The sequence below is a fragment of the Thalia democratica genome, chromosome 8, assembly GCF_965202585.1.
Source record: "Thalia democratica chromosome 8, ktThaDemo2.hap1.1, whole genome shotgun sequence".
NCBI classification, from domain to species: domain Eukaryota; kingdom Metazoa; phylum Chordata; class Thaliacea; order Salpida; family Salpidae; genus Thalia; species Thalia democratica.
The window spans coordinates 13,421,095-13,446,021 of record NC_139172.1 but is presented as its reverse complement, the minus strand read 5'-3'; the positions used below and the strand labels follow the sequence as shown (position 1 = coordinate 13,446,021).

Sequence of the window (24,927 nt, the reverse complement as noted above, 5' to 3'; positions counted from 1 at the left end):
AACTATTATCTGTAGAAAATATTTTATTTTAATGAAAAAATGTATACACTACTTTATTCTATGCTTCTATTCTTTCATTACAGTAATTATTTTTAATTTTTTTTACAGAACCCAGTTGAAGTGTGTTGATTTTTTAACACACAGAAACATACGTTGGTACAATAAAGGAAGAATACTGTACAATTTGTTTTTATTTTTGTTCCAGTGAAGTTACTTCACTAGGATCTTTTGTTAGCAAACAATTAAACCTATATTTTTGAATAGTTATACCAAATGTATACAGCATAAACATTTAATTAATTTTTAACATTTGGTTATTACGTCATTTTATGTTTTAAAACTACAGTATGATTTTATTTCAATTTCTATTCTTTCTAACTTAGTAAGATACAATTTCTGATGAGCCTTTCTACAAAAGTACTAAAATAACTTTAAAAAAAATGAAATGATTTTGTTATATATTTAAAATAAGTTATGCAACAGAAATATATCTTCTTCTTCATTTTTATCTAAATTTCTTCAAAATTTACAGTAACTCCCTTAGTAATATTTATATCTTTCCAATGCTCAAAGTCAAATCAAAGTTTAAAAAAAAAAATAATTACCCATTATTTTGTATTTTTTATTTAAGTTTTATTTTCTTTTTATTAGAACATTTTAAGTCTTTTGAAATATTTAAGGATTATTTCTTGACGATTCAAAAGTATATAAGTTTTATGAACCAAAAAAAAAATTTCATAAAAAAATTAAGTTGTTTTTAAAAGAATTTTATCATAAAATTCTTAGTTTATTTTTTTGAAAATCCCTACTCTACTAGTTGTTAGTAATAAAAAAAAGATAAATTTCTGAAAATTTGAAATAAATTAAAGAAATATAGATTCTAAGTCAATTTTTTGAAATTCCTGGAAATCAGCCTTGTTTTTTTTTATTTCATACAGTTGTTCAGTGCTTATTCACTTATCCAGACAAGTTGGGCAAGATTTTTCTGTAAACATGTCCGGATAATCAAAATTCCAGATAGTACAAAAAATCAATTTTTTCAAATAATAATATAACTGCTGCATATAATGCATAATAAAAGTGCTATGGTAAAAATAAATACATAGTAATTGTAAGTAACATATAATAAAATGATAAATGATAAAAGCCAACTTTGAGGTTAATTAATTTATTTTTTTTAAGGTAGAAAAACATCAGACTTACTAACCCTCTGCAACTGTATATATTTTTTGAGGGTCAAGCAAGTAAAATTCATCATTTGCAATTCCACCTACCCTAACTATTAATATAAATAAAGATTAATGTTTGTTTAAGATAAAATATCAATTAAATTTTTCTTTAAAAACAGAAAATAATGTAATCCTATCTCTTTTAATGAAAAAAACTTTTTACACAAAAAAAAAACAGACAAAAAGTAAACGATAAACTTTGACTAAGTTTAAAGTCAATTTAACGGAAACATATCACTCCTAACAAACTAGTTTTTATTGGAAGTTTTACTAAAATAAGAGATAATAGACGTTTCTTTTATAGTTTTTACACTTTTTTCAGCAGAAAAACCATGGAATTTGAAAGGTTGTGAAAATTTTAGAATGAATTTTTGTGTTTACCATTGAAATTTTTTTAATTTTCTTCTGACCAAAACTTTCTAGATAAGTGAGCGTCCGGATAAGTAAATAAGCACTGTATTATATTAAGCGGAAAGGGGGGGGGGGGGTGGTCCACCTTGAATTTTTATAAGTTGATCTTATTTTATAGAGTTTTATCTGAGCTATCAGACATTTTTAACTGCTTAATAAAATTTGAATTAGTTTTTGTGATATGAACCATCAAAGTGGGTGACTTCAATAGGTTCCTAATGAAAGGTGCAAACTAAAAACACAAAAAAAAGACCATTTCACTAAAAATCTCTCTCTTCCTTAATTCTTTAAGCAATCTTTCTCAAATTTTCACAGATAGTGTATCATTAAATTTTGAAAAGTTTGAATGCAGCAATTTTTTTAATTTAAAAAAATAAAATTTTTATTAAAAGAAAACCACTTTTTTTTAATTTGTTTTTTAATCTAAAATTTCTTATTAGTTAATATTTTTAAATATCCAACATTCAAAGTATTTTAAAATATAAAAGTAACGTTTCCTGAAGTTTGAGGTCTCTAGGTCAGAAAAAAAGGATATTATAGATTTTTATTGTCTTGTTAAATATCCGAGGAAATTGACCGCAAAATATTTGCGGTCTATACATTTGTATTAAAACTTTTTATAAAAATTACAATATCTCAAAAGTTAAAGATATTTTTTTATTCTATAAAAGCTGGCTTGTATTTTGTAATTAAAGCTTTCATATAAGATCCAATGTTACTTTTAGTAAAAAAAAAAGTGGAACCCCCCTATGCCCTTAAGGAAAAACTTTTTTTATCCTAAAACTTTTTAATGTTAGACTTATTCGAAAAAGTACAAAAAAGTTATTTATTTCTAAGAACGCTAAAATCAAAAGATATTACGTAACAATAGATAAGTTTTGTTGTTTTTTGAAGACATTTTTTTATATGGCAGAGTTGAATGATAGGGCTTGAGTTGACATTATATGTATTGAAAGTAACATGTTAAGGCTTCAGAGAACTGCTATCTTGTAAATACTGTTTATCTCTCTTTATTATCTTTAATTGCAAGTTTACATTTCTAATTTGTCTAATAATAAAATTTAGTAAAAATTAGTTGTTTATAATATATTAGTGATTTATTTAGTATATTAGTGGTAATTTAAGTTATCTGTATTTATATATAATAGTTTAGAATTATTAGATCCTGTTAAATGTTCATATTAGTATTTGTTATTGTTATTGATTCCATATACTTATATTCCCTATGTTGATATGCATATTTGATATTCTGATATTCTAATATTGCCTAATATTGTAAGTAACAGTATTTTAAGATGATATCAAGTTACTCAGAAGGAGTATCTGTTCCGTTGTGGCTGCCAGGCCCTGCGAGTGGACAACTTGATTGAGTTTTTTATTCTATAAAGAGTATCTTATAGTTGATATTCTAAGCAAGGAGTCAGTAGGTCTTTAAAAAGAAAATTTTTAATAAGTTTAAAGAAACATGTTTTACCAACTTTTTAATTAAAAAAATTAGGCCAGAGGTTAGCAGGTAAAAAAAGGAACAATTTAAATGTAGTTAAAAATATATATTTATACTATTTTTTTTGAACAAAAAACAAATATTTAAGCTTTCATGCTGTAAGAAAATTTTAAGTAGTTTTATAAATTCTAGAACTTTGTTCATTATTACAACGTAATATTACTACTAAAGATTATATTTTATCTTTTTTCAAAACTAGTTTAGTGATCCAAAATTTAGTTTAGTTTTTTAATAGTTTTTTAGCTTATTTTCAGTCTTACCCAGAGGCCACGGTAGAAAAAGTTTAACAACTTATTAAATCTTTCGAAGTTTCTGCTGAAAAACGTGAAAAAACTATAAAACAAAAGTCTATTTATTCTTACTTTGGTAAAACTTCCAAGAAAAACTAGTTTGTTCGGAGTGATATTTCTTCCATTAAATTGACTTTAAACTTAGTCAAAATTTTTGTTTATCTTTATGTCTGTTTTTTTTCTTGGTTAAAAAAGTTTTTTTTATTGTTTTAGAGCAGGGTTTCCCAAAGTGGGCCAAGTGGCCTCCTAGGGGGTCACGAGCAGCAAAGGGGGAAGAGGGGGGCCATGAGCAGTAAAGGAGCCACAGGGGGGGCCATGAGGCCATAACTTGAAACTTACACTAGATATTATAGAATTGCAGATGAAGAGCAAAAAAAAAGGTCTCATGTGCATTTTATGGTAGATTAGAAACTTACACTAGATATTCTTGAGTTGCAGATGAAGAGCAAAAAAAAAAGGTCTTATGTGTATTTTATCGTAGTTTATGAGTAATCTTGTTGAAGGGGGCCATTGCTTTTTCAAATTCTTTAAAGAGAGCCGTTTGCAAAAAAGTTTGGGAAACCCTGGTTCAGAGAGATAGGTTGACATTATTTTTGTTTTTAAAGATAAATTTAATTCATATTTTCTCTTAAACAAAAGTTATTCTTTCTTTAAAATTAATAATTAGGGCAGTTGGAATTACAAATGATAAATTTTACTTGCTTGACCCTCAAAAAACGTTTATTGTTGCAAAGGGTTAGTAAGTCAGATGTTTTTCTACCTTAGAAAAAATAAATTAATTAACCTCAAATTTGGCTTTTATTATTTGTCATGTTATTATATGTTATACACAATTACTATGTATTTGTTTTTACCATAACACTTTTATTATGCATTGAGTTATATACAGCAGTTATATTAAATATGAAAAAAATGTTTTTTTGTACTTATCCGGATAAGTGAATAAGCACTGTACTAACAAAATCTAATTAAGATATATTCCAGGTTGAACATTCAGCTAGAACTCTACTTTAATTTAATAAAACTATTTTGTGTAGAAAGTAATTATTTTAGTTTGAAAATATTTTTTTAATAAATTTAAGTACAACCAGTTTTTGTTTAAAATGTTCACTAACAACATAAGTTTTTTAAACTATATCTAAGCAGGTATTGCTAAGATTTTATTATAACAATGAAGTTGTTGTAATTGTTATACTTGAAATAAGCAATTTTTAAAAGAGATAAATTATGTTGTCGTCAACTGTTTTTAAATTTGACTTTTAGGTCTTCGCATGGGAAAAATCAGATGAGTTATTGCAGCTGAATCAAGACAATCAAACTACATACTTTGCTGCTCAAACTATGAGATCAAAGGTTATTTAAAAATAAAGTAGTTGGAGATCAAGAATATTTTATTTCTTGTAAAAAATATTAGATTATTTCTATAAAGTATACCCATTTAATCCCTTTCTAAAATATAGTCAGATTTGTAAAAATTTTCCAATACAAGAGTATGTATGAAAAACATTTCACGGTCAGTTTTATCAAAAATAAGTACTCCTATTTCTATGCTAAAGTTTTCTTTTTTATTTATTTGTTGTTAGTTGAACAAAAGGGTTGATCATACCAATTCGATCATCAGACCACAAGCCGTTGGTAGACTGAGATCGGTTTTGTAACTTGAAAAAATCTTCATAAAAGAATTGGTATTGTATAAGTTTTCAAAAAAGCATTTGACAAGATTTATATAAAATTCTCAAATCAGTCTAGGACACAATCAATTTATTACTTGTGATTTTTTTCCCCTGCATCAATAGTTACAAAAAATCAAACGATGGTTTAAAAGATCTACAAGTTTAATGCATACTAGTTTAGTTCAAAACGCTTTCAGACAACAGTCCAAACTTATGGAAAACTTATAAAACCAATAGTTTTAATACAACCAATTTTTTATTAGGTTAGTTTTACTAAGAATAATTTTTGTTTCAGAAAAGTTTTTAATCGTTTGTTTATTTGATACAATGTTTACTTTAAAAACAAAACTTTAGGAAAATAATTTGCCGTTAAAAGAATTTAATTCAATTCTATATTTTTTTTTTGTTTTTTTACTTAGGTTTAGTTTCAAAAAAGTTATTATATTCATTAATAATACTATTTCTTTAAGATAAGAAGTTTGTAAGATTCAGTTTCTCATTAATATAGGATTTTTGGAATTACTTTAAGTATTGTTTGGGAAATTTTTTTAATCTTTATTTCACCAATAACAGTAACTACTTAAAACAAAAACTTACATCAAACAATTCCTTACTAAGATATTTTTATTTAACGTTTATATTGGAAAAGTGTTTGTTTTTATATTCATTACATTTGGATTACATAAGTTCACTGAAGACGGACTGTTGTCTGAAAGCGTTTTGAACTAAACTAGTATGCATTAAACTTGTAGACTTTTTTTAAACCATCGTTTGATGTTTTGTAAAGATAAGCATTTGATAATTAAAGTTTTATATTTTGTTGAAGAAATTGATCGGTTTTTTATCAATTTCTTTCAAAATTAAAAACAATTTTTTATAGATTTTACAAAACCTAGGACAGTTTAAGGTCATTCAAAACAGTTTTTTTAACTCGAAAAGTGGCAACCCTGTTACTAATACCACACTGTAAAAAAGCTATCTTACCACTTCTACAGTCTTAAACTATATCTGTAAAGATTTTATTTACATATAATTCTTAAATATCACAAATGTTCACACAAATGTTTAATAGTTTAATTGATAAATTTAAATTTAATTTTTCAATTTTTGTATTGTACTGATAAAGTACTATTATAATATTATTATAAAGTACTGATAAAGTACTGTTATTAAGAAAATATCTAAAAGTTTTTATGTATTTACCAGATATAAACTTATTCGTTTTATGTATATAGCTCATTATATAATTCGTTAAGCTAATCATATTGTCAACAAAGTAGAAGTAGTTTTAAAAAGAAACACTTTTGTTCATTGTAAATTTACTTAGTTTAATCTTTTTCAGCTTTCAAAATGTTACTAACTTTAATTATTTAAATGTTTATTATAGATTTTGTATTCTTTTTGTGAGCTTCCTGCTAGTTCCCACTTATCTTTGAAAGATTCATTATTAAGTCACATTGGAAGGTTACAAGGATCTCCAGTTGTCATCACACAAGTTTGTTTTTCATTTCTTAATACCATTCTTTGTTATAAACTAGAATAATAATGTTTTATGTTAGCAGTTTTTAATCTTTATGATTTATCTTTGACTTACTATATCTAATGACTAGCTTTTTAACATAAAAGTTTAGATTTTTTTTGACATGTTTTAAGTTTTATTTACAAATTTAATTATGTTTTTGAAGCTTTTTTTTTGTTCAAGTACTGTAAAAACTCATTATTAAAAACTTCGTAATATAAAAGTAACCAACTATTTTCGGAACATAAGCGTTAACATGAAATTTCTTAACAGCTATCACTTGCAGTTTGTGATTTAGCATTACAAATGACTGGATGGAAAAATCCTGCTGTTACTTTCATACAAAGGTTGTAATGTCAATAACTAAGTATAGGTTTTTATTAAAAATCTTGTTGTCCAAATTAATAGAAGTTGATCTTCTGTTTTTTTATATATTAACAGTTATAATAAAATTAGTAGTTCGTATATTGCATATTTATTTTAACATAGAATATAATAGAGATTAGAAGTATATACTAGTTTGAAAAATATTAGGTTTTTTATTCTTTTTCAAGCTTAAGTTGACTAAAAATATTCTTCTAAAAACATTTATTATAAGTCTTAAAAGTTGTATATAAACAAAATGAACATCATAAGGTTGAAGTTATGCTATACATATTATACCCAATAATTTATTAACAACTAGAATTAGATTAATCTATCACAAATGTTTATTAAACTTGTAAAAATAAAATTTTTGTACAATTTTAAGTTTGTAAAATGTTAATTTATATTTATTTGTCCACAGTTATGGAAACAATCCAGATTCTTTAATTCTTTTATTAGAGTTGCTAACACTGCTACCAGAGGAAGTAAGTTATAACTTTCAAACATTATGAGGTTTAAAAATCAAACCAGTGAAATACTTTGTTTTTTTAATAATTATAATAATCTGTGTTCTACCAAATAAGGTAACTATGATTCCTCAAGTTTGAATTAATTTTTTATTGTTTACATTAGCCTTTAACTTTTCACATTGCGACTACTACTTATACTGCTACAATTCAGAGTTGCCAAAAAACCTAGAATCCTGAAAAAGTCTGGAGTTTGACAATTTAGACAAAAAAACTGAAAAAATCTCGAATTTCGAACAAAAATCCTGAAAAAACCTCGAATTTTAAACTATTTGTTCATTTAAAGTAACGAATTTTCGATTAGACACAAAAAATCTATCGTATAATTAAACAAACATTTTATTTAAAAACAAACTTAAAGTAGCTTTACAGTATCTTTTTAGTGTTGTTATACAGTTGAAGACAGTGTTTTATTTTAAGCAAATTTTTTTAAACTCGGAAGAAATTCAGAAAACCCGGAAGAAATTTACAAAAAACTTTTGGCAACCCTGTACATTATTACTACTACTAATGTTTGATAGTTTTTGTTAATTTTTAATAAAGTTTTAAAATGAGTTGTAGAGTAAACTCAAGTTACAATAGCTGCTACAAACAGTGATCCTTATTTTAAGATGTACAATTAATTAAGCAAAATGTTTTATATAAAAAACAAATCACCCATTCTGTAACCGCATATTTTAAAAATATGTTTGTTGCATTTTATAAAAAACAATCTTTGCATTTGCTTTCTTATGTACTCTCATAATGTAAATTTTGTTGTTGGTAATTCTTCAATAACATTCAAAAATAAAAAATAGCTACATATAAACATATTTAATAATGCAATTAACTTGATTTTATACTATATTAAATGTATGCAAAAAGCTTTTTTATTTTGGTAGAATGATTTGTATTTTTAAAATTTTTGATGATACAAAACAACTTTTCATAAGTATTGGCTTTTTGTCATACTCTTTATATAATAAGTTATCAGAATTGTCATAAACTTAAAAAAATCCAAAATACAAGATGTTAATCAATTATTGTTTTTCTTAAAATTGCTTATAAACGGAGTTCATAAGAATATGAACTTTCACTTATGTTAATATAAAAGCCCAAAATGTAGTTTTAGTTTTATATTTAAAATATAGTAAACTGTTTTTGTACTTATATTGTTTTTATTTACCATTAAAAACTTATTTTTTTATTGACATTTTCGGAGTTTTCTGATCTTTTTTGCATTAAGTTTGGTTGAAGAATGAATTAAAGTTTGAAATTTAAGTATAAGTGTTTACAAAATTTAGACGAAGTTAATAAACTAAGACTAACTTGTTGTTGAAAGGGTTAATTTATTCAAGAGTTATTTAAAAAAAGTTAATCACTTAGAATTATAGTTTGATTTTTAAATATACTTTTTTTTTTTTTGATAGTGTATAAATATGATAAGCTGTTCATTTTCAAAGGTGTCAAACAGAACACTTCGACTTGGTGACAATAGAAGAAATGATGTTATGGAAGACATGGAAAATAGCGCTCCTATGGTACTTGAACTTGTAAAACAATGCTTTGAAAATGGTTTGTAAAATTGATTTTACTTATAATTGTCACTAAGGCTGTTGGTCCAAACTTAATACATCTCCAGCATTTTTTTTTCAAAATTTATTCTAGTTGACTATTTTCTAACTATAATACTTTATTATTTTTTGATTAACTAAAGTTCTTTCAATGAGTTTTTCTTCATTACAAAGTATTAAAGACTAACTACCTGTTATCTTTTTATTTGTTAATTACTACGTTATAAAGGTTTTGATTTTGTTTTAAAGTTGACCCATAAATCAAGATTTTTTTTGAAAACTAATGCTGTTTTCCTGTTTTTAACCATTTTAGAAAGGTATATTATCTTTGTACAAAAGAAATCTTAGTTTGTTTTTCAGTAACTACATTTTAAAAAATGCACTTAATTTAAGATAATAGTTGGATGAGAAATTTAATTTTATGCATTTAGATTTTATACTTATAGGCTGCTGAACTTATAATCTGCTTTTATAGGATTTCGGATTTAAAAGTTTTTTCAAAGTCAATGTTATTTTATGGTTAACTAGCTAGTTAAATTACTATAAATTCTTATTGTATATTGATTTTTCGCGAAAACTCAATTGCTTAATTTTTACTCTAAATGTATATTTTTCCGTCTATAGAACAATGATTTGTATAATTCTATAAAAACCAGAATAACCTTTATTTTCTCATTTTTAATTATGAAAAAAAATCACTTTTGTTACAAGTTATAAATTATTATCCAATCAAGTTAAACAAAAGTTTGTGTTATAATTAAACACAATTAATCAAATAACAAAAATCTACTGTTTTTAAACTTATTAGAATAAATTTCACGACATCCTTTTAAAACAAAAAGTAAATGCCAGTATTAACCTAGACTTGAATTATACACAGAAATAATAAAGCAGGAGCGGATAGCTAGCAAAGTCTGCAGATGTTTGGCAAGCTGGTTTAATTTACAGGTATTGCCTAGTAATCATGTTGCAAGGAGCAATTTACTTCAGTACCCACTTGACATTTTGGTGAGTCAAATTCTTATTAGCTTGTATTTTAGAAATTTATAATGTAATTATTAAGATATAACGTCATAAGGATTTAAATCTTAAAGATCTAAGTAAACAGAGCTCATTTGAAAATAAAATAACTTTTTTATACGCTATACTTTATTGGCTTAAGGTATTTCGCTGCGCATAAAATACTAATAGCTCTAAGAAATCTGTGAATAATCTTAAAATCAAACTGTTTGTTCTTAATAAAATTTAAGTTCAAGTGTTTTTACTGTTTTTTTAATATCTAATATATATTTATCACTAGTCTACTATCCCATAAATACTTAACTTTGCATGAGTTTTAACATTAGTTTTTTACAGACTCTGTGGAGCTGTTTATATCGTATGAGCAGCGAAACGCCATAATCACATACAAAAATAGTTGTTTTAATCAGGGTTGTTATAAAACTGGAATCCTGGAAAAACCTGGAGTTAAAAAAAAACCTGTAATACTTGAAATTTTAAACAATTGTTGCATGTAAAATAGTGAAACTTAGATCGATACAAAAAAATATATCATATTCAATAGTTTTTTTGTATCATTTAGATTTTTTTGTTATAAATAAAATTTAAAGTATCTTAAAAACATATATTTAAAAAATTTTTCTAGCAATTAACACATATTTTTAACTTAAATTAAATTTAATACTAAAGTTATTAAAGCTAATGTAGCGGTATCTTTTTAAGGGCTACTTAATAAACTTAGCTTTTTAAATAACAGACCAAAGTTGAAAATTTTGCCAATGAAACCTGTCTGATACGTTTTTTTTTTGACTAAAAAGCACATCGCAGTCTACATTTGGCGACCCCTGCTAAAAAAACTTTTGTCTCTTACTTATATTTGAACTTTAATGACAATACTTTATCTCCCTGTATTTTACAGAATTATAAAATAAATATATTACACAAAAAATCTTTCAAATTTATCAATTAATTTAGATGTAATCAATCGAGTCCAATTTAATGCAAGTTTTTAGTATCAAGTAACAATTAGGTTTTGTTTAATTCTGTCGGTATTGACTCTTCAAAAAAACAGATAAGCAGTTCTATTTAGTTAAACTATTGGTATAAATAGGTATAAAGTTCGTTTTGCCTAACTTGAAGTAGCATGTTTAAGTAACGAAAAAGTATGAAATTTGATATTGAGCATACTTATAAAATTACTTTCACAATAGAAAGAAATCACGGTAACTCACTCCTTATACGAAGCAGCAAGCGAATGCGTTTGTGCTGCGTTATATTCAGTCGAGGATATTAATAGGCACCGAGATCTAGTTACGCAGCTGTATAATGGCGTACATCAACTGCAACCAACCTTTCAATCTGCCATGTCGCACGAAGAAACTGAAAAGTTGTTTTTATTATATGTAGTTTTTTTATTAATTTGAAAATTATTTGTGACTGTATTATAGATTTGTTTTATTTAAAAAAATAGACTTATTCAAGTAAAACCTTGACCTTATACAAAGTTAGTTTGTTTAAAACACTTTAAGTCTGTGATACAACCACTGAATTATTATTTTTTCATTAGTTATAAAATTATTTTTAAATTCTTTTTGATTAGGTTTTTAACTTTTTGATTGAACTTTTAATTAGTAAATTTAATCAATCTTATTGTTTTAGTAGCTTAGTTTAATAAAGTACTAATAAAGTACTGGAAAAAAAACGCAGGTGTATCAGTCTTTGTCATGTGATATCTGATTTGGCTCAGTGTTTATTGGAACCTATAGTAAATCATCCGGGTCATTCACTTGGTAACCTCAACACCATTGAATTCCTGTTATGCTGCAATCAGCATTTCCAATATGAGGTTACTTTTTGAAATCAAATTATTTTTTCTAAATTTAAAGGTTTAATTTTTAATTTTTTAAACAAATAAATAATAGTTGAACTATTTTGTGCTTTAATTAAAACATACTAATAAATCAATTAAGGGCATAGGGGGGAGGGTAAACACCTTTTTTTGAAATTTTATCTCATTTTGTATAGTTTTTACCAAGCTACAACATATTTTTTACAGATTTATAAAATTCAAAATAACTTTTAAGATATAGCAGGTCAAAGTCGGAGGCAACAACAGGTTCCGATTGGGAGGCGCAAACTTAAACGGCGAAAATAGACTATTTCACTAAAACCTATCTTCTCCTACGTTTTTTGAGATAACTAGATTGAAATTTAAGGAAATGTTCCTTGATATATTTAGAAAATTCTGTCCGAAAGAATTTAAGAAAAATTAAAAAATAAAAACTTTATATAAAAATAAACAAAAAAAACAGTTTTTTTTTTGTATTTTTGTTATAAATTTTTTATTTTTTTAAAATTTTGTTTTGACAGAACATTTTCTGAAAATTTGAGGTAGTTATCTCAAAAAACGTAGGAGGAGATAGATTTTTAGTGATTTCTAGTTATTTGCCGTTTTAGTTTGCGCCTTACATAAGGATCCTATTGTTGCCTCCGACTTTGACCTGCTATATCTCAAAAATTATTTTAAATTTTTTAAATCTGTAAAAAGCATCTTGTAGCTTAGTAAAAACTATATAAAATAAGATCAAATTTCAAAAAAAAGTTGTTTATTTCCCCCTATGCCCTTAATGCTTAGCTACTTTTTCTGTAAAAAGGTTTTATTTTATTAAATTTAATAAGCCTAATGCAAATCTAATATAGGATTTATCTTTTCTTAGTCTTCTGAGGAAGTTCTTAATCTATGACAATGATTATTGCACTTGTTTTTTAACTAAATTTAGAAATATGAAAACAGAATTAACACAAAAAAAAGTTTAACTCTCAACTGTATAAAAGCTATAATTTGTTCGTAACGTAAAGTTTTGCTTTGCTCCTGTCTAAGAAAGGTTTTTAATAAACTAATCGTTAAATTTAACGTAAACTTATGTTTTATTAACCTTTGATTATTTCAACTACTTTCTTGTTAAAAAATGTGTAGTAGATAGTAATCAATTATTTAAACTCTTCTATTTAGTATTTTTACTCAATCAAGTTTTACTTAGATTGCTTGTCACTCATGATAGCATATTTTAAAGTTTTTTTTTATTCTTAAAAACAATAAAGCAGAACAAGTTAAATTGTCTAAAATTTTGTATATATTTATTTTGATACTAGGTTGCGGAACTGACATTTAATGTCTGGTATCGGTTATCTGATATGCTGCATGAAGCTGACGAGCAGGTAAAACAAGTTTTTCATGAATACATCGATAAATTACTCCTGTCCCTCATACAACATTGCCAAATGGAACCAGATTCTGTGAGTTTTTTCTAAAGAGTTTCTTTAATAAACTTTGAAAAAAATTTAACCAAGTCTTAATAATATTTCAAATATTCTACCAAACTGTCTAGTGTTCAAAGAATTTGGTTTTTTTTTACTGTGCATAACTTTTGAAAGTTTTAATAAATGTAAATAATTTAATTTTCTTATCTAGTGAAGTTCTACAAAACTTTGTTTTTTTTTATTGTATTAAATTCAAGTATGCGTCTTAAACTAGTTGTAGTTCTAATTTACATGTTGCATACAAATGATCAAAAGTACAATAAATATTTTTGAATTAGTTTACTTATTTAGAAAAACGTATACTTTATATTAACACAGGAGAAAGTCTTGGATGAAACTGATGATTTCTATGATTTTCGTTTAAGAGTTCTCGAACTAGTGCGTGATGTAACACCTATTGTTGGAGCTACTCGGTGTTACTCTACAATGTACTCCAAAATCAAAGCTGGTGGTAGCTGGGATCAAACTGAAGCCGTTTTGTTTGTCATGAGTTCAATCGGCAAGTATATCGATGTGTAAGTGTTTTTTTATTGCATAGAAGTTTTAAAGCTCAAGTTTCCAATTAATTGTAAGAAATTTTTATTGTTTCAGTGATTTTTACTATTGAAGCGTTTAAAAGTAACAATTAACTAGTTAAAAACAAAAGTACTGTTTTTCAAACGCAAGTACTGAATTAAAGTAACAACGTTTATCCGACCTCAAAATTCTAAGGTGTCTGTAAACTTTGTAACTTTCTTTAGAAAAAAAAAGTTCAACAAATAAATTATCTTTACAATGTTTTTAAAATTAAGTGTTTCTATCTATAAATACCTTACAGATGACAATATATAATATTTACATTGTGTTCACTATTATAGTAAACTACAATTATGAGTTATTATCATTTTTAGTTAGAAGTTTAGTGAAAAAAAAGGTAATTAAGTTTAAAGCAGAGTTCGGCAAACTTGGGCCCGCCAGCTTCATGTGGTCCATGAAGGGTAAAAGTGCGGTCTGCGATCATATTTTAAATAGGATGCGGTCTACGGAAATGCTCCCTACGAACCCCGGGCATGCAAATGTTACCGGTGAATATAAAACAAGAATCACTAGATATTCTGAAGTTTGAAGTAAAGAGCAAAAAAAAAGGTTTTAGGTAAAATTTACGGGAAATTTGAAACTTACGTTAGATATTTTGGAGTCTGCTATAAATAATAAAAACTGAAACTACGACTATGGCTGGCATATTAGTTTTTTTAATTTGGCCCGCGATCACCTAATGACTGTTGACTCTTGGATTAAGGTATAGTAAATCATTTTCTAAGTATACTTTGACGTAAATTTTATTCTAAACCTTATATAGGTTAACTTTGTAAAATTTTGGCCTTTGAATTAAGTAATGTTTATAATATTTATATATTCAATGCAATATTTTTGGTGTATAATGACCTACCTTTAGTTAGTTAATTCAAATTGGTTCTAGTATACATATCTTAAATAATTTATATCAAAGTTTTAGATTATTTGTTTAAAAGTTCATTCTAAGTCACTAATTTTTAATTAATATTTACTTTTGACTACTTCCATTATTTATATACCATTAATTTACAAGAAATATCTAGTGAATTTAAATAAACTAGCCTAGTTGTAAGTAAAAAAGTTAAATTATTATAAGTTATAACTTGTAGTTGTAGTATACTAACTTTGTTGATATAATGTAAGTACCCTATATTTATAAATAGTTGTTACACATATTTTACTGTACACAACTCTTCTTTGCATCAAATTACCTTAACTTATTATAGTATTTGAAACTTTGTAGAATTGTTCATATTTTATGGCGAAACGTCGCTTACTGAAAATAGTAGTTGCGTACAGAAGCATTATATTTTATTTTCCGACGGGCCTTGCATGTTTGATTTTTTAGGACTTGAATCCATGCTATAGTATATCTGGTAGTTAGTTTTATCATTCTAATTACTTGCTTGTATATTTAGATTATTCAAAGGTTTGTTTATATGAATATTTTTATTAACTTTAGGAAAACAATATCGCAACTAATAAAGAAAACTTGATAGTTATTACTGAGTAAGTACTTTATGTAAAATCCTAATTTTTGAAATTATATTATTCTTAAAATTTAAAGATTTTTTTTCTTTCATTTGTACTACCAAAAAATCTAAACAAAATTATAACGTTTCAAGTATCAGTGCTAAAATTAAAAGATATGACGTAATAATAGATAGAATTTGTTGTTTTTGAAGACAGGTTTTATGTTTTCAGAGTTTTAATGATAAGGCTTGAGAGTTACATGATATGTTTTGAGAGTAATATGATATGGCTTCAGAGAACTTGTTGTAACCTATTGTTGACTGCTGTTATTCTCTTGATTTTCTTTAATTGCAAAGTTATATTTCTAATTTGTTTAATAATAAAATTTAGTAAAAAATAGTTGTTTATAATATATTAGTGATTTATTTAGTATATTAGTGGTAGTTTAAGTTTTCTGTATTTATATATAACTATTTTGAATTATTAGATGCTGTTAAATATTTATATTATTATTAGTATTTGTTATTGTTAATGATTTCCCATTAATGATATTCATATTCCCTATATTCTTATTCATCATATATTGATATGCATATTTGATATTTATAATTGATATTTGTATATTTTATATATTGTTTATAAATATTGATTGGATATGAGTGTGAGACGCATAAGTTACTCAGAGGCAGTATCTGTTCCGCCGGTGCTACCAGGCCCTCCGAGCGGACAAGTGCAGTAATATCTGTAAGATTACACAGTACTACGTTGTTAAATCATCACATTTGTACTATAAATTTTTTTAATAATAAAGATTGAAAAATATTTTTAGATCTGAGGATACAGTCACGCCACAACTTTTACAAGCCATACTAAGTCTAAATGAACAAACTCCAATAATATTGCGGCATACGAGCATCGTTCTAATAGGTCAATTGGCTAGATGGATCAGCTGTCACCCTCAGTCCATCGGTTAGTTTATTTTTACCGAAGTTTATCTTTTGTATATTTGAAACAAAGTTTTAATATTATAATTACAATTATTGTTGTGCAAGTTTTTTTTCCTATTTCAAAGTAATTTCAGACTCAATACTCCAGTATCTGACCATCGCATTTCAAACAAAAGATTTGTCGTCGGCGGCAGCCACTTCATTGCAATCTATGTGTGAAACTTGTCCTAACAAGTTGAGTCAGCATCATGCTTCTTTAGTTCAACTTGTTTCGGTTAGAGTTTTTAAGATGTTTTCCTTGTAGCTTGAACCAGAGGTAGGCATACTATATGAGGTGTTTTTACCTAAAAGGTTCTTTGCGCGCCGTAATGACAAAAGTCTTTCTTGATCGCAGTATATTTTTTAAATATTGCTTTAAAACGAAAAAGATATCTGTAAGAAGAAATGTTTAATGAAATAAACAATAAAAGAGAGTTCATACAAATTTATACAATTACGTCATTTTGTAAGCTTAAAGTTTAATTTTTTTTTGATTTACTTAAATTTATATTAGATTTGAAAAAAATTAAATTGCAAAATCCAAAAAATCAAACTTGAGTTTTTACAATCTAAAGTTATTTTTTGAACTAGTTATCAGTTATATAACTTGTATATGTATCTAATTGTTAATCGAGCTCAATGTAACGAAAACACTTGTTTTTTTATAATTTTACAAATTTAGGTTTGTGATGACCTTCATATCTCAGAAGAAGCTACACTTGGTCTTCTTAAAGGTTTAATTAATGTACTTTTTAAATAGTTTTACTGAATGGAATTGGTATTTTATTTATGCATAAACAATCTGTTATTTTCTTATGAAATCTTTATTGTTTGGTTAATTGTAATTTTATAGGCTTTTATCAGTTAAGTTCACATATGAAAAAATATATATAAGTTTTTACAATTTTTTTATAAATAAGGTATGACCTCACTGTTCTGGTGCTTAAATGATGCAGAAGGTGGTGACTCAATTAGAAAACTCATATTCACTCAGCTTGAAACTGTTCATATTACTATGCAATCAGCTCATAGTTTGTTATTTTTTATTAGTGTTATTAAGATTTCAAAATATACTAACTATTATATAAAATGGCTGTAGGGGTCCGTTTTGTTTAGATTATTTATGCTTATTTTATAGTTTTTTTAGTGTCTTAGATACTGTAAACTATTTAGAGTTTAATGAAATCTTGAATGTTTTGGAAGTAAGAGTTTAAAAATTAAAGAGTTTAACCAGTACTGTAATGGAGGCACCAGCTTAATTAGAAAATTTTTTTTTTGTTTGTTCTTGAACTTAAAAATTTGTTTGTCGTTTTAAAATTTTTGAAAAAGGTCTTTTCAAAAGTTATAGTTTAGAAATTTTATTTATGAATAATAAGAAATATGATACCTAAACTTTTATATCTTATGTAGAAGAAAATAGCTTCTAAAATGTTTAGGTTTCTAGCTAGAAGGTATATCTTTTTTTAAATATTTTACATTAAAAAAGTTAGTTAAAAAAGTTGAATGCTGTATTTTATTATCTATAGAGTAGCTTTTATACATATCAATGCTTTTATCAAGTTAATGTCAAATTTCTAAAAATACTCGTTTGAATTCTACTTAGTCTTAATTTTATGATAAAAAAAGTTATTACTCTTAGATTTTTAACGTCAGCTTAAAGTTTAAAATTTTTGGGTCACCAGATTTATATATATATATATATACTTAATTTTCTAGCCAAGGATCCTACAATCTCGTTAGATAGATTAGCTGCAGTTTTTAATGGTTTTAGTAACAAGAATGAAAAAAATACGTTGCAAACTAAACTAGTTTGCTTTCAGGCTTCTCTTGAGGTATGTTATATTAAATTTAAGTATACTTGCTATTTTTCAATACAAATACTTGCTATATTTCAATAAAATGGCTTTTAAAGTGTCTAAACAATAAAAATGTTAAGACACTTTAAAAGCCATATCACTTTTTTTTTTGGAATACCTAAACGCTTGCAACTAAGTTTTTGATTGGTACGTCTATAACTTGTGTAAATAATAGTTTGATATCTAACAACCTTAACTTTTATTTAAAGAAATAATATAGGAATAAGTAAACCGTTTTCTGATTGTAATAAGTTAAAAGATAAATACTTTACTCATGCATTCATAGTTTTTTTATTAAGCTGCTTTATATAAGACTAAACTAAGTTTATTTTCATAACATTTAGGCATTTTTTTAATTGATATAAACTTGAGTTTTTTGTCACGTATCATAAAACTTTATCTTTATATACAATATTTATAACTATCGTGCTACAGTATTTATTTAAGATAGTGTATCAAATTTTGAAATTGTGCAACTAAAATTGTAAAGCGTTTAACTAGTTAGTTTTATACATTATATTAGTTACAAAGAAAAGTGTAAAGAAATTTCATTGTACTTCGTATACACTTGATTCTTTGTTCAGAACTATAATGAATTTGTATTTTGAATTTTTCCTATGAGTCATTTTAAACATTTAAAAAGTAATGTCATATGTAGTCTAGTTTATATTGGATAATTATTTTCAAATTTTAAATTAATGTTAGATTTTGTAAATTTTAATAATATGGAGAAAAAAAGTGCCATTGTAAAATCTAAAAATTTGAATTTATATTTTCTTAATATAAATATGAATGGAAAAATTAAAAACAACATTGTTTTTACATTTTTTCATCTAATGTTGATTTTATAATTTAACAAAAATTATTTTAAGTGTTAGTCTCCAATTCTTACCAAAAATTTAAGAAATAGTTTTAGAATTTTACATCATCAAGTCAACCAAAATTAAAATTAAGCTTATGGATCTTTATATTTAGTTTTAGTAAGATAGGTGCTAAAAATTATCACTATATTATGTTTTCAAAGGGTTGGAATGTTCTTAGTTCTTGCTTAGAAAAGCATCAAGAAGAAAACAAAATAGTAGAGCGTTGGTGTAGGTAAACAACTTAACTATGCTTTGAATATTTCGTTGTAAAAACTTTTAGACTTATAAAGATTGAGATGTAATTAATTATTATTATTATGAGTAAACTATTTTCAATACATTGGAAGGAAGTTTTTCAGTTAGTATTATTAAGCAAACAAACTTTATTTTAATGTTTGTTTCTGCTTAAAATTTATAATTTCATTTTGTTTTATTGTTTTTTAATTTGTTAAGACATTTAAACTTAAATAACTTTTACTAAATATATTAAGTTAACACCGGTTTTATAGTTTAATTTCTTCTAGTGAAAAAACCCTAAATAGTGTTTTAAATCAGTACAAGTAATAAAAATATTTAGTTTTGATATAGAATATCAAGCAGGGGCGACACGCGAAATAAAATAGAGGTTGTGGTACAACATTAACTACGTCAAGTATTTTTTTAGTGTTTATACATGCATAAACTTTTTAAAAAGCTTTAAAAAAATTATTTACTTATCAAAATTCGAAGTAATTTTGAGATTTAAGCGATCAAAGTCCAAAAGTTACTAAAGGAAGGCGCAAACCGAAAACGCGAAAAATAACTAGTTTAGTCAAAATAAATCTTCTCATTCATTTTTTAACCAATCTTCTTTAAGTTTTCACAATACTCAATAGGTCAGCTACTAATATTTAAATCATTTCAATGCAGAACTTTTTTTTTATCTAAAATTTTTAATGTTCAATACTTTTATGTTCCAACTTTCAAACTATAAAAGTTATGTTTTCTGAAAATTTGAGATCTCTAGCTCAAAAAATGAAGAAGTTAATGAAAAAATTGATAATGAAAAATTTACGGTCTATACGTTTGTATTCGAAACTTTTTACAAAAATTACAAAATATCAAAAGTTGAATATTTTTTGGTTTTATAAACTATTAATTTTTAACTACAAGAATATTTTGTATATCAAAAATAATCTATTTTGTAATTTCTACTTAGGCTATCATATATGAGCCTATGTTAAATTTTGTAAAAAATAATGTTTAAACCCCGACCTTTGACATTGTACTTTAAAAAATAACTAAATATATACTTAATAATAACATAATACTATTTTACTTTATTTTGTATTAAACTTACAGATGTGTACGATACATGATGCGTTGTGTTAGTAGTCAGGATTCACAAAATAGTCTTCTTACCTCCGTAGTTATGACGTTGTCCAAAGTTTACAATCAACATCAACACAGCTGTTTTCTTTATCTGGGAAGTGTTCTGGTAAAGTTTTGTTCAAAAATTTTATTAGTTGCAGTAACTGAAGTTACGGTAATAATTAGTTAAAGTTAAGTTAAACTTTATTAAACTCTTTTATATATGTACAGTTGAAAGATTTAAGGTGTTTTAAGTTAAACCCAGTTTAGTTTTCACTAAAATTACAAACAAAAATTTTCATTTAAACTTCTAATCCTAGTATCATGTTTTTGAGAGATTTTCAGATTTACAGTATATTAAATAAACAAAGTTTAAAGTTTTTTAATTTGTTTTCTAAAATGTTAATAAACTCAGGGGTTCTTAAATAAAATTAATTTTAAATAGTTAATAAAAGCTACTAGTTTTATGTTTTTTGATTAGTTTGATCCATTTTGTGGTTATTTTTGTTATGATATTGTTTATAAATTTTCAAACTTGATATTATTTATTGTTAAAAAGTATCAGTTTTTATTTCAAACTAGTTTGTATTGACTATATATTGAAAGTTTTTTATGACATTGAGTAAATAGATTTTGTTAAAGAGAACGATATTTGCAAGAGGTATTTTATACAGATAACTTGAACTTTTGATGATAAAACTAAATAAAGTTATTGAAGATTAAAAAAAATCATTTCACTCATCTAAAAAAACTATCATATTAAGTACATAATCAGATGACTTGAACTAGATCACATCCACATTTTAGCCTGCAATGCTCAATTATTTTAACTTTAAGCTAAAAAACTTTGTTAGAAATCAAAAATTAGAAAACTTGAAATACTTAGGTGGACGAATACGGTAATAACACGGTGCTGCTGCAAATGTTAGACTATTTGCTTAATCCATCATTGAACCTGCTCAAAGAAGGAAATCGGGGACTCGAAAACAACCCAGACACCGTAGATGATCTATTCAGGCTTTGTAACAGGTTTTATTTTTAACAAACGCAATAATATGTACTACTCTATAATCTAAATAAAGAACTGTAAAGTTTATCTATAAAAGAGTATTAAATTATTTGTTATGTATTTATATACCAAACTTAAAAATTATTAATTAAATTTATATATCTAAATGGTTATTAATTTTCGTGCACATCGCTGGTAAAAAAAGTTAATTTAATTAACGTTTCTACTTCGAAATAAAATTAATTACCTTATAACTAAAAATTATTATTAAATTAATTTTCATAGGGTTAAAGTTTAAAAAAGAGTTTATACTATTGTTCACCAATATGAATTATTTATCAAATTTCATTTGAGTAATAGCTAAAATAAGAAAGTATACTTTAAAGGTCAGTGTGATTTGAATATTTGCTGAATCAGCAATTTTTTAAAAGCTTGGTCTTTATTTTCTTTTATTTATTCCCTTATCCCTAACCCGACTTAGCCAAACATATTAAAAATTTATCAAAAAATATATTTTTAATAACTAAAATTAAAAATAACACAAAAAAGTTTTTTTACTGACTCAGCAAATATAGGAATCAGCCTGACCTTTAAGTATACTAGCCGCTAGAACATAATTACATATCAGAAATGGGCAACTTAATGTCCGCTGTACGGACTTAGCCTACCAAGCAGAAACCTCTGGTGCGTAAAATTTATCTTAGCTTAAAAAACCAGTGTTTGGCTTTTTCTAACAAATGTTTTTAAATTTGACTGCAATACACAAAAGTGCTTATTACAGGATTACTCAAATAAATTTTATCCTTTAAAGATATAAAACAGAACAATTTTATAATTTTTAGAAACTACGTAGCTCACTAAAATTTATTTATAAATATGTTCGACCTGCATATTCTAGTAAATCTGACCAGTCGAACTATAAATTTCTACCCCTTTGATATGTACTACAGGGATACCACACACTCAGGATAACTCAGGCTAGTTCGAAAATTTGAAATAATTCAGGCTAATTTTTTTTCTTAAGAATTATGTTTTTATTAAGTAATTTTTTCTTATTTTGGTATTTTACAGGGTTACCACAAAATCTGGAATTTGACAATTTAGGCTAAAAAATACCTGAAATTTTTAAAAATTTAAAAACCTGAAATTTTCAACAAAAATCTTTAAAAAACCTGGAATTTTAAAAAAATTTTACATGTTAAGAAACAAAATTTCGATTTGACACAAAAAAATTATCATATAAATCAAAAACTTAAAAATACTTAAAAACATTTATAAAGTAATTTTACAGTATGTTTTCAATGTTGGTATGCTATTTAACACATTTTTTTTACCAATAACTTATTATTAAACTAAAAATAGACCCAAAAACGTTTACTTTAAAAACTTAGAGAAAGTTTTCCAAAAACCAGTGGTTACCCTGTATTATAGCTTTATTAATGGTTTTATTTTCAATTTTTGATTAACTCTGATTAAGTTTGATTTAACTCTGGCTGACAATTTTGCCTCAATTAATGGCAACACTGTAAGTAATAAATAAATAATATTTTAAATGGTTAATTATCACTAGTTATTTTGTAGGCTTCAAAGCAGTATATTTTTAACTATTCATTAATAATTAAATTTGAATTTATTTAAACATAATAACTTTAACAAATGAGTATTGTTTTTAAATGCCAACTTAATTGTTTTAAGGATTTTTTTTAACATCAATATAATTCAAATTTTATAAGTAAATGTTTAAAAGGTTTGTGGAGAAGTGCCCTGTCGAGTTTGCAAACCACAGTGCATTTAAACCTCTTCTAGAATGTGCTATATTGTGCTTAAAACATCAACACAGGGAGGCTAATGCTTCCACTTGTAAGTTCATCAAGAGTGTACTCACTTGCAACTATAATGGAATGGTTAGACATTTATATATTTGTTATACAATTTTTTTTTTTGAAAATAGTTATTAACTTAAGGCTTTTAGTTTAGATATACTGTTCATTATTTTTCATATCATTTTTCCGTATTTTTGCTATCACTAAGTTATTCTATAAAAATAAACTTTTTCCTTGACCTACAGTTAAGCATAAATAAATACGTTATGTGTAGTCGAATGTTTGTTTTTCTGTAAAATTTAGTATCAATTACTTCGGTGTTCCATAACCTAAATAAGCGCTTTCAGTTTAAATAATCAATTATCTAGCCCATTTTTATATGGTTTAGTATGTTAAGTGCAACTTTTATGCAATATAACAGACTTTAAAGATCGTTTATTAGTTACTTTTATAAATAAATCAGCAAGCTTACAATAAGTCTGAGTATGAAGTCTTAATAAAGTTGCTAACAAATGATAAAAGTTAAGGCCTGAGAAGTCCAATATTCTTTATACGAAAATTAACATTGACTGTTCTTTTAAAACTCAAACGATTTACTATAAAAAATTTTTCATATAAAAGAAAAGTTTATATCAACTTTTGAGATAAAGTAAAATGTTATTAAAAAGTTTTCAATACTATCATATTGAGAACAAAAAATTGACTGTCAATTTTCTCGGAATTTTGAGAAATAGATTGAAAATTTATCTTCTCCTTCAGCTTTTAAATAATTAAGCTTAAATTTCCAAGAAATTAATTTTGCATAGTAAAAAAATTGTTATAACAATTTTTATAAAATTAAAAAATAATCATTCACCAAAAAAAACTTTTTTTATTTGTTAAGAAAAATATTTTACTTCAAGTTTTAAATTTTGTATTATAGAGCTGTTTATCTTTTTGTTAAGATTAGATAGGAAAGATTTGAGAATTATTGCTCAGGATCTGAATAAGAATATAGGTTAAAGTGAAAGGATCGCCTTTTGATTTGGTCCGTTCATAGAAACCGATTGAGCTCTTTGATTTTGTACTCTGGTATCTCAAAAACCAATAAGATTTTATTATAAGTGGTTAAAAGCAGCTGGTAGCTAAATTGAAGATCTTTTAAAGAATTGTCATATACCCCTGTGGTCTTAAGTTGTCTCGAAAATTGTTAAACTTTAATATTTGTGAATATTTTGTAAAAGTTAAATAAGTTTATATCTTTATAGGTTTTGGAAAACACTAAATTAAACTTTTAAAATTTTACCTACACTATCTGTACAAACTATCATAACATTAAATTCAACTTTTAAGAACAATCAGCAATAAGTGAGGGGTTGTTTAATTAAGAACTAGTTCAAATATCTGTAAAGAAAATGTGTAGGGAGAATTCTTCTCAATCCTTTATCAAACAAACTCTAAGCTATAACTTTTTAATTACAAAAACTTTATTAGAAAACTAATATTTAAAAATAATAGCTTTAAAAAAACATAGGTTAAAATCTGATTTATTTAAAATTATTTCTTGCCACTCTAGTAAAGCCTTAAAAATGCTTTTAGCTGGGATCAAAACATTAAATTTGTTCATACTCAGGATTTTTT

At 25.2% G+C, this 24,927-nt stretch overlaps 1 protein-coding gene across 1 annotated transcript in view; it reads left to right on the top strand.

Moving 5' to 3' along the window:
• The window catches only part of LOC145843406 (transportin-3-like), a 32,257-nt gene that overhangs the window by 3,882 nt on the left and 3,448 nt on the right, over positions 1-24,927 (top strand). The window contains exons 2-20 of the mRNA XM_082950883.1: positions 4,698-4,787; positions 6,495-6,602; positions 6,900-6,973; positions 7,414-7,477; positions 8,962-9,073; positions 9,953-10,080; positions 11,283-11,458; positions 11,779-11,917; positions 13,225-13,368; positions 13,711-13,907; positions 16,250-16,389; positions 16,502-16,641; positions 17,089-17,140; positions 17,327-17,437; positions 18,123-18,238; positions 19,287-19,357; positions 20,467-20,602; positions 21,362-21,504; positions 23,232-23,388. Of these exons, the coding sequence (XP_082807009.1) occupies positions 4,698-4,787; positions 6,495-6,602; positions 6,900-6,973; positions 7,414-7,477; positions 8,962-9,073; positions 9,953-10,080; positions 11,283-11,458; positions 11,779-11,917; positions 13,225-13,368; positions 13,711-13,907; positions 16,250-16,389; positions 16,502-16,641; positions 17,089-17,140; positions 17,327-17,437; positions 18,123-18,238; positions 19,287-19,357; positions 20,467-20,602; positions 21,362-21,504; positions 23,232-23,388 (2,298 nt within the window). The remainder of the gene's footprint in view (positions 1-4,697; positions 4,788-6,494; positions 6,603-6,899; positions 6,974-7,413; positions 7,478-8,961; positions 9,074-9,952; positions 10,081-11,282; positions 11,459-11,778; positions 11,918-13,224; positions 13,369-13,710; positions 13,908-16,249; positions 16,390-16,501; positions 16,642-17,088; positions 17,141-17,326; positions 17,438-18,122; positions 18,239-19,286; positions 19,358-20,466; positions 20,603-21,361; positions 21,505-23,231; positions 23,389-24,927) is intronic.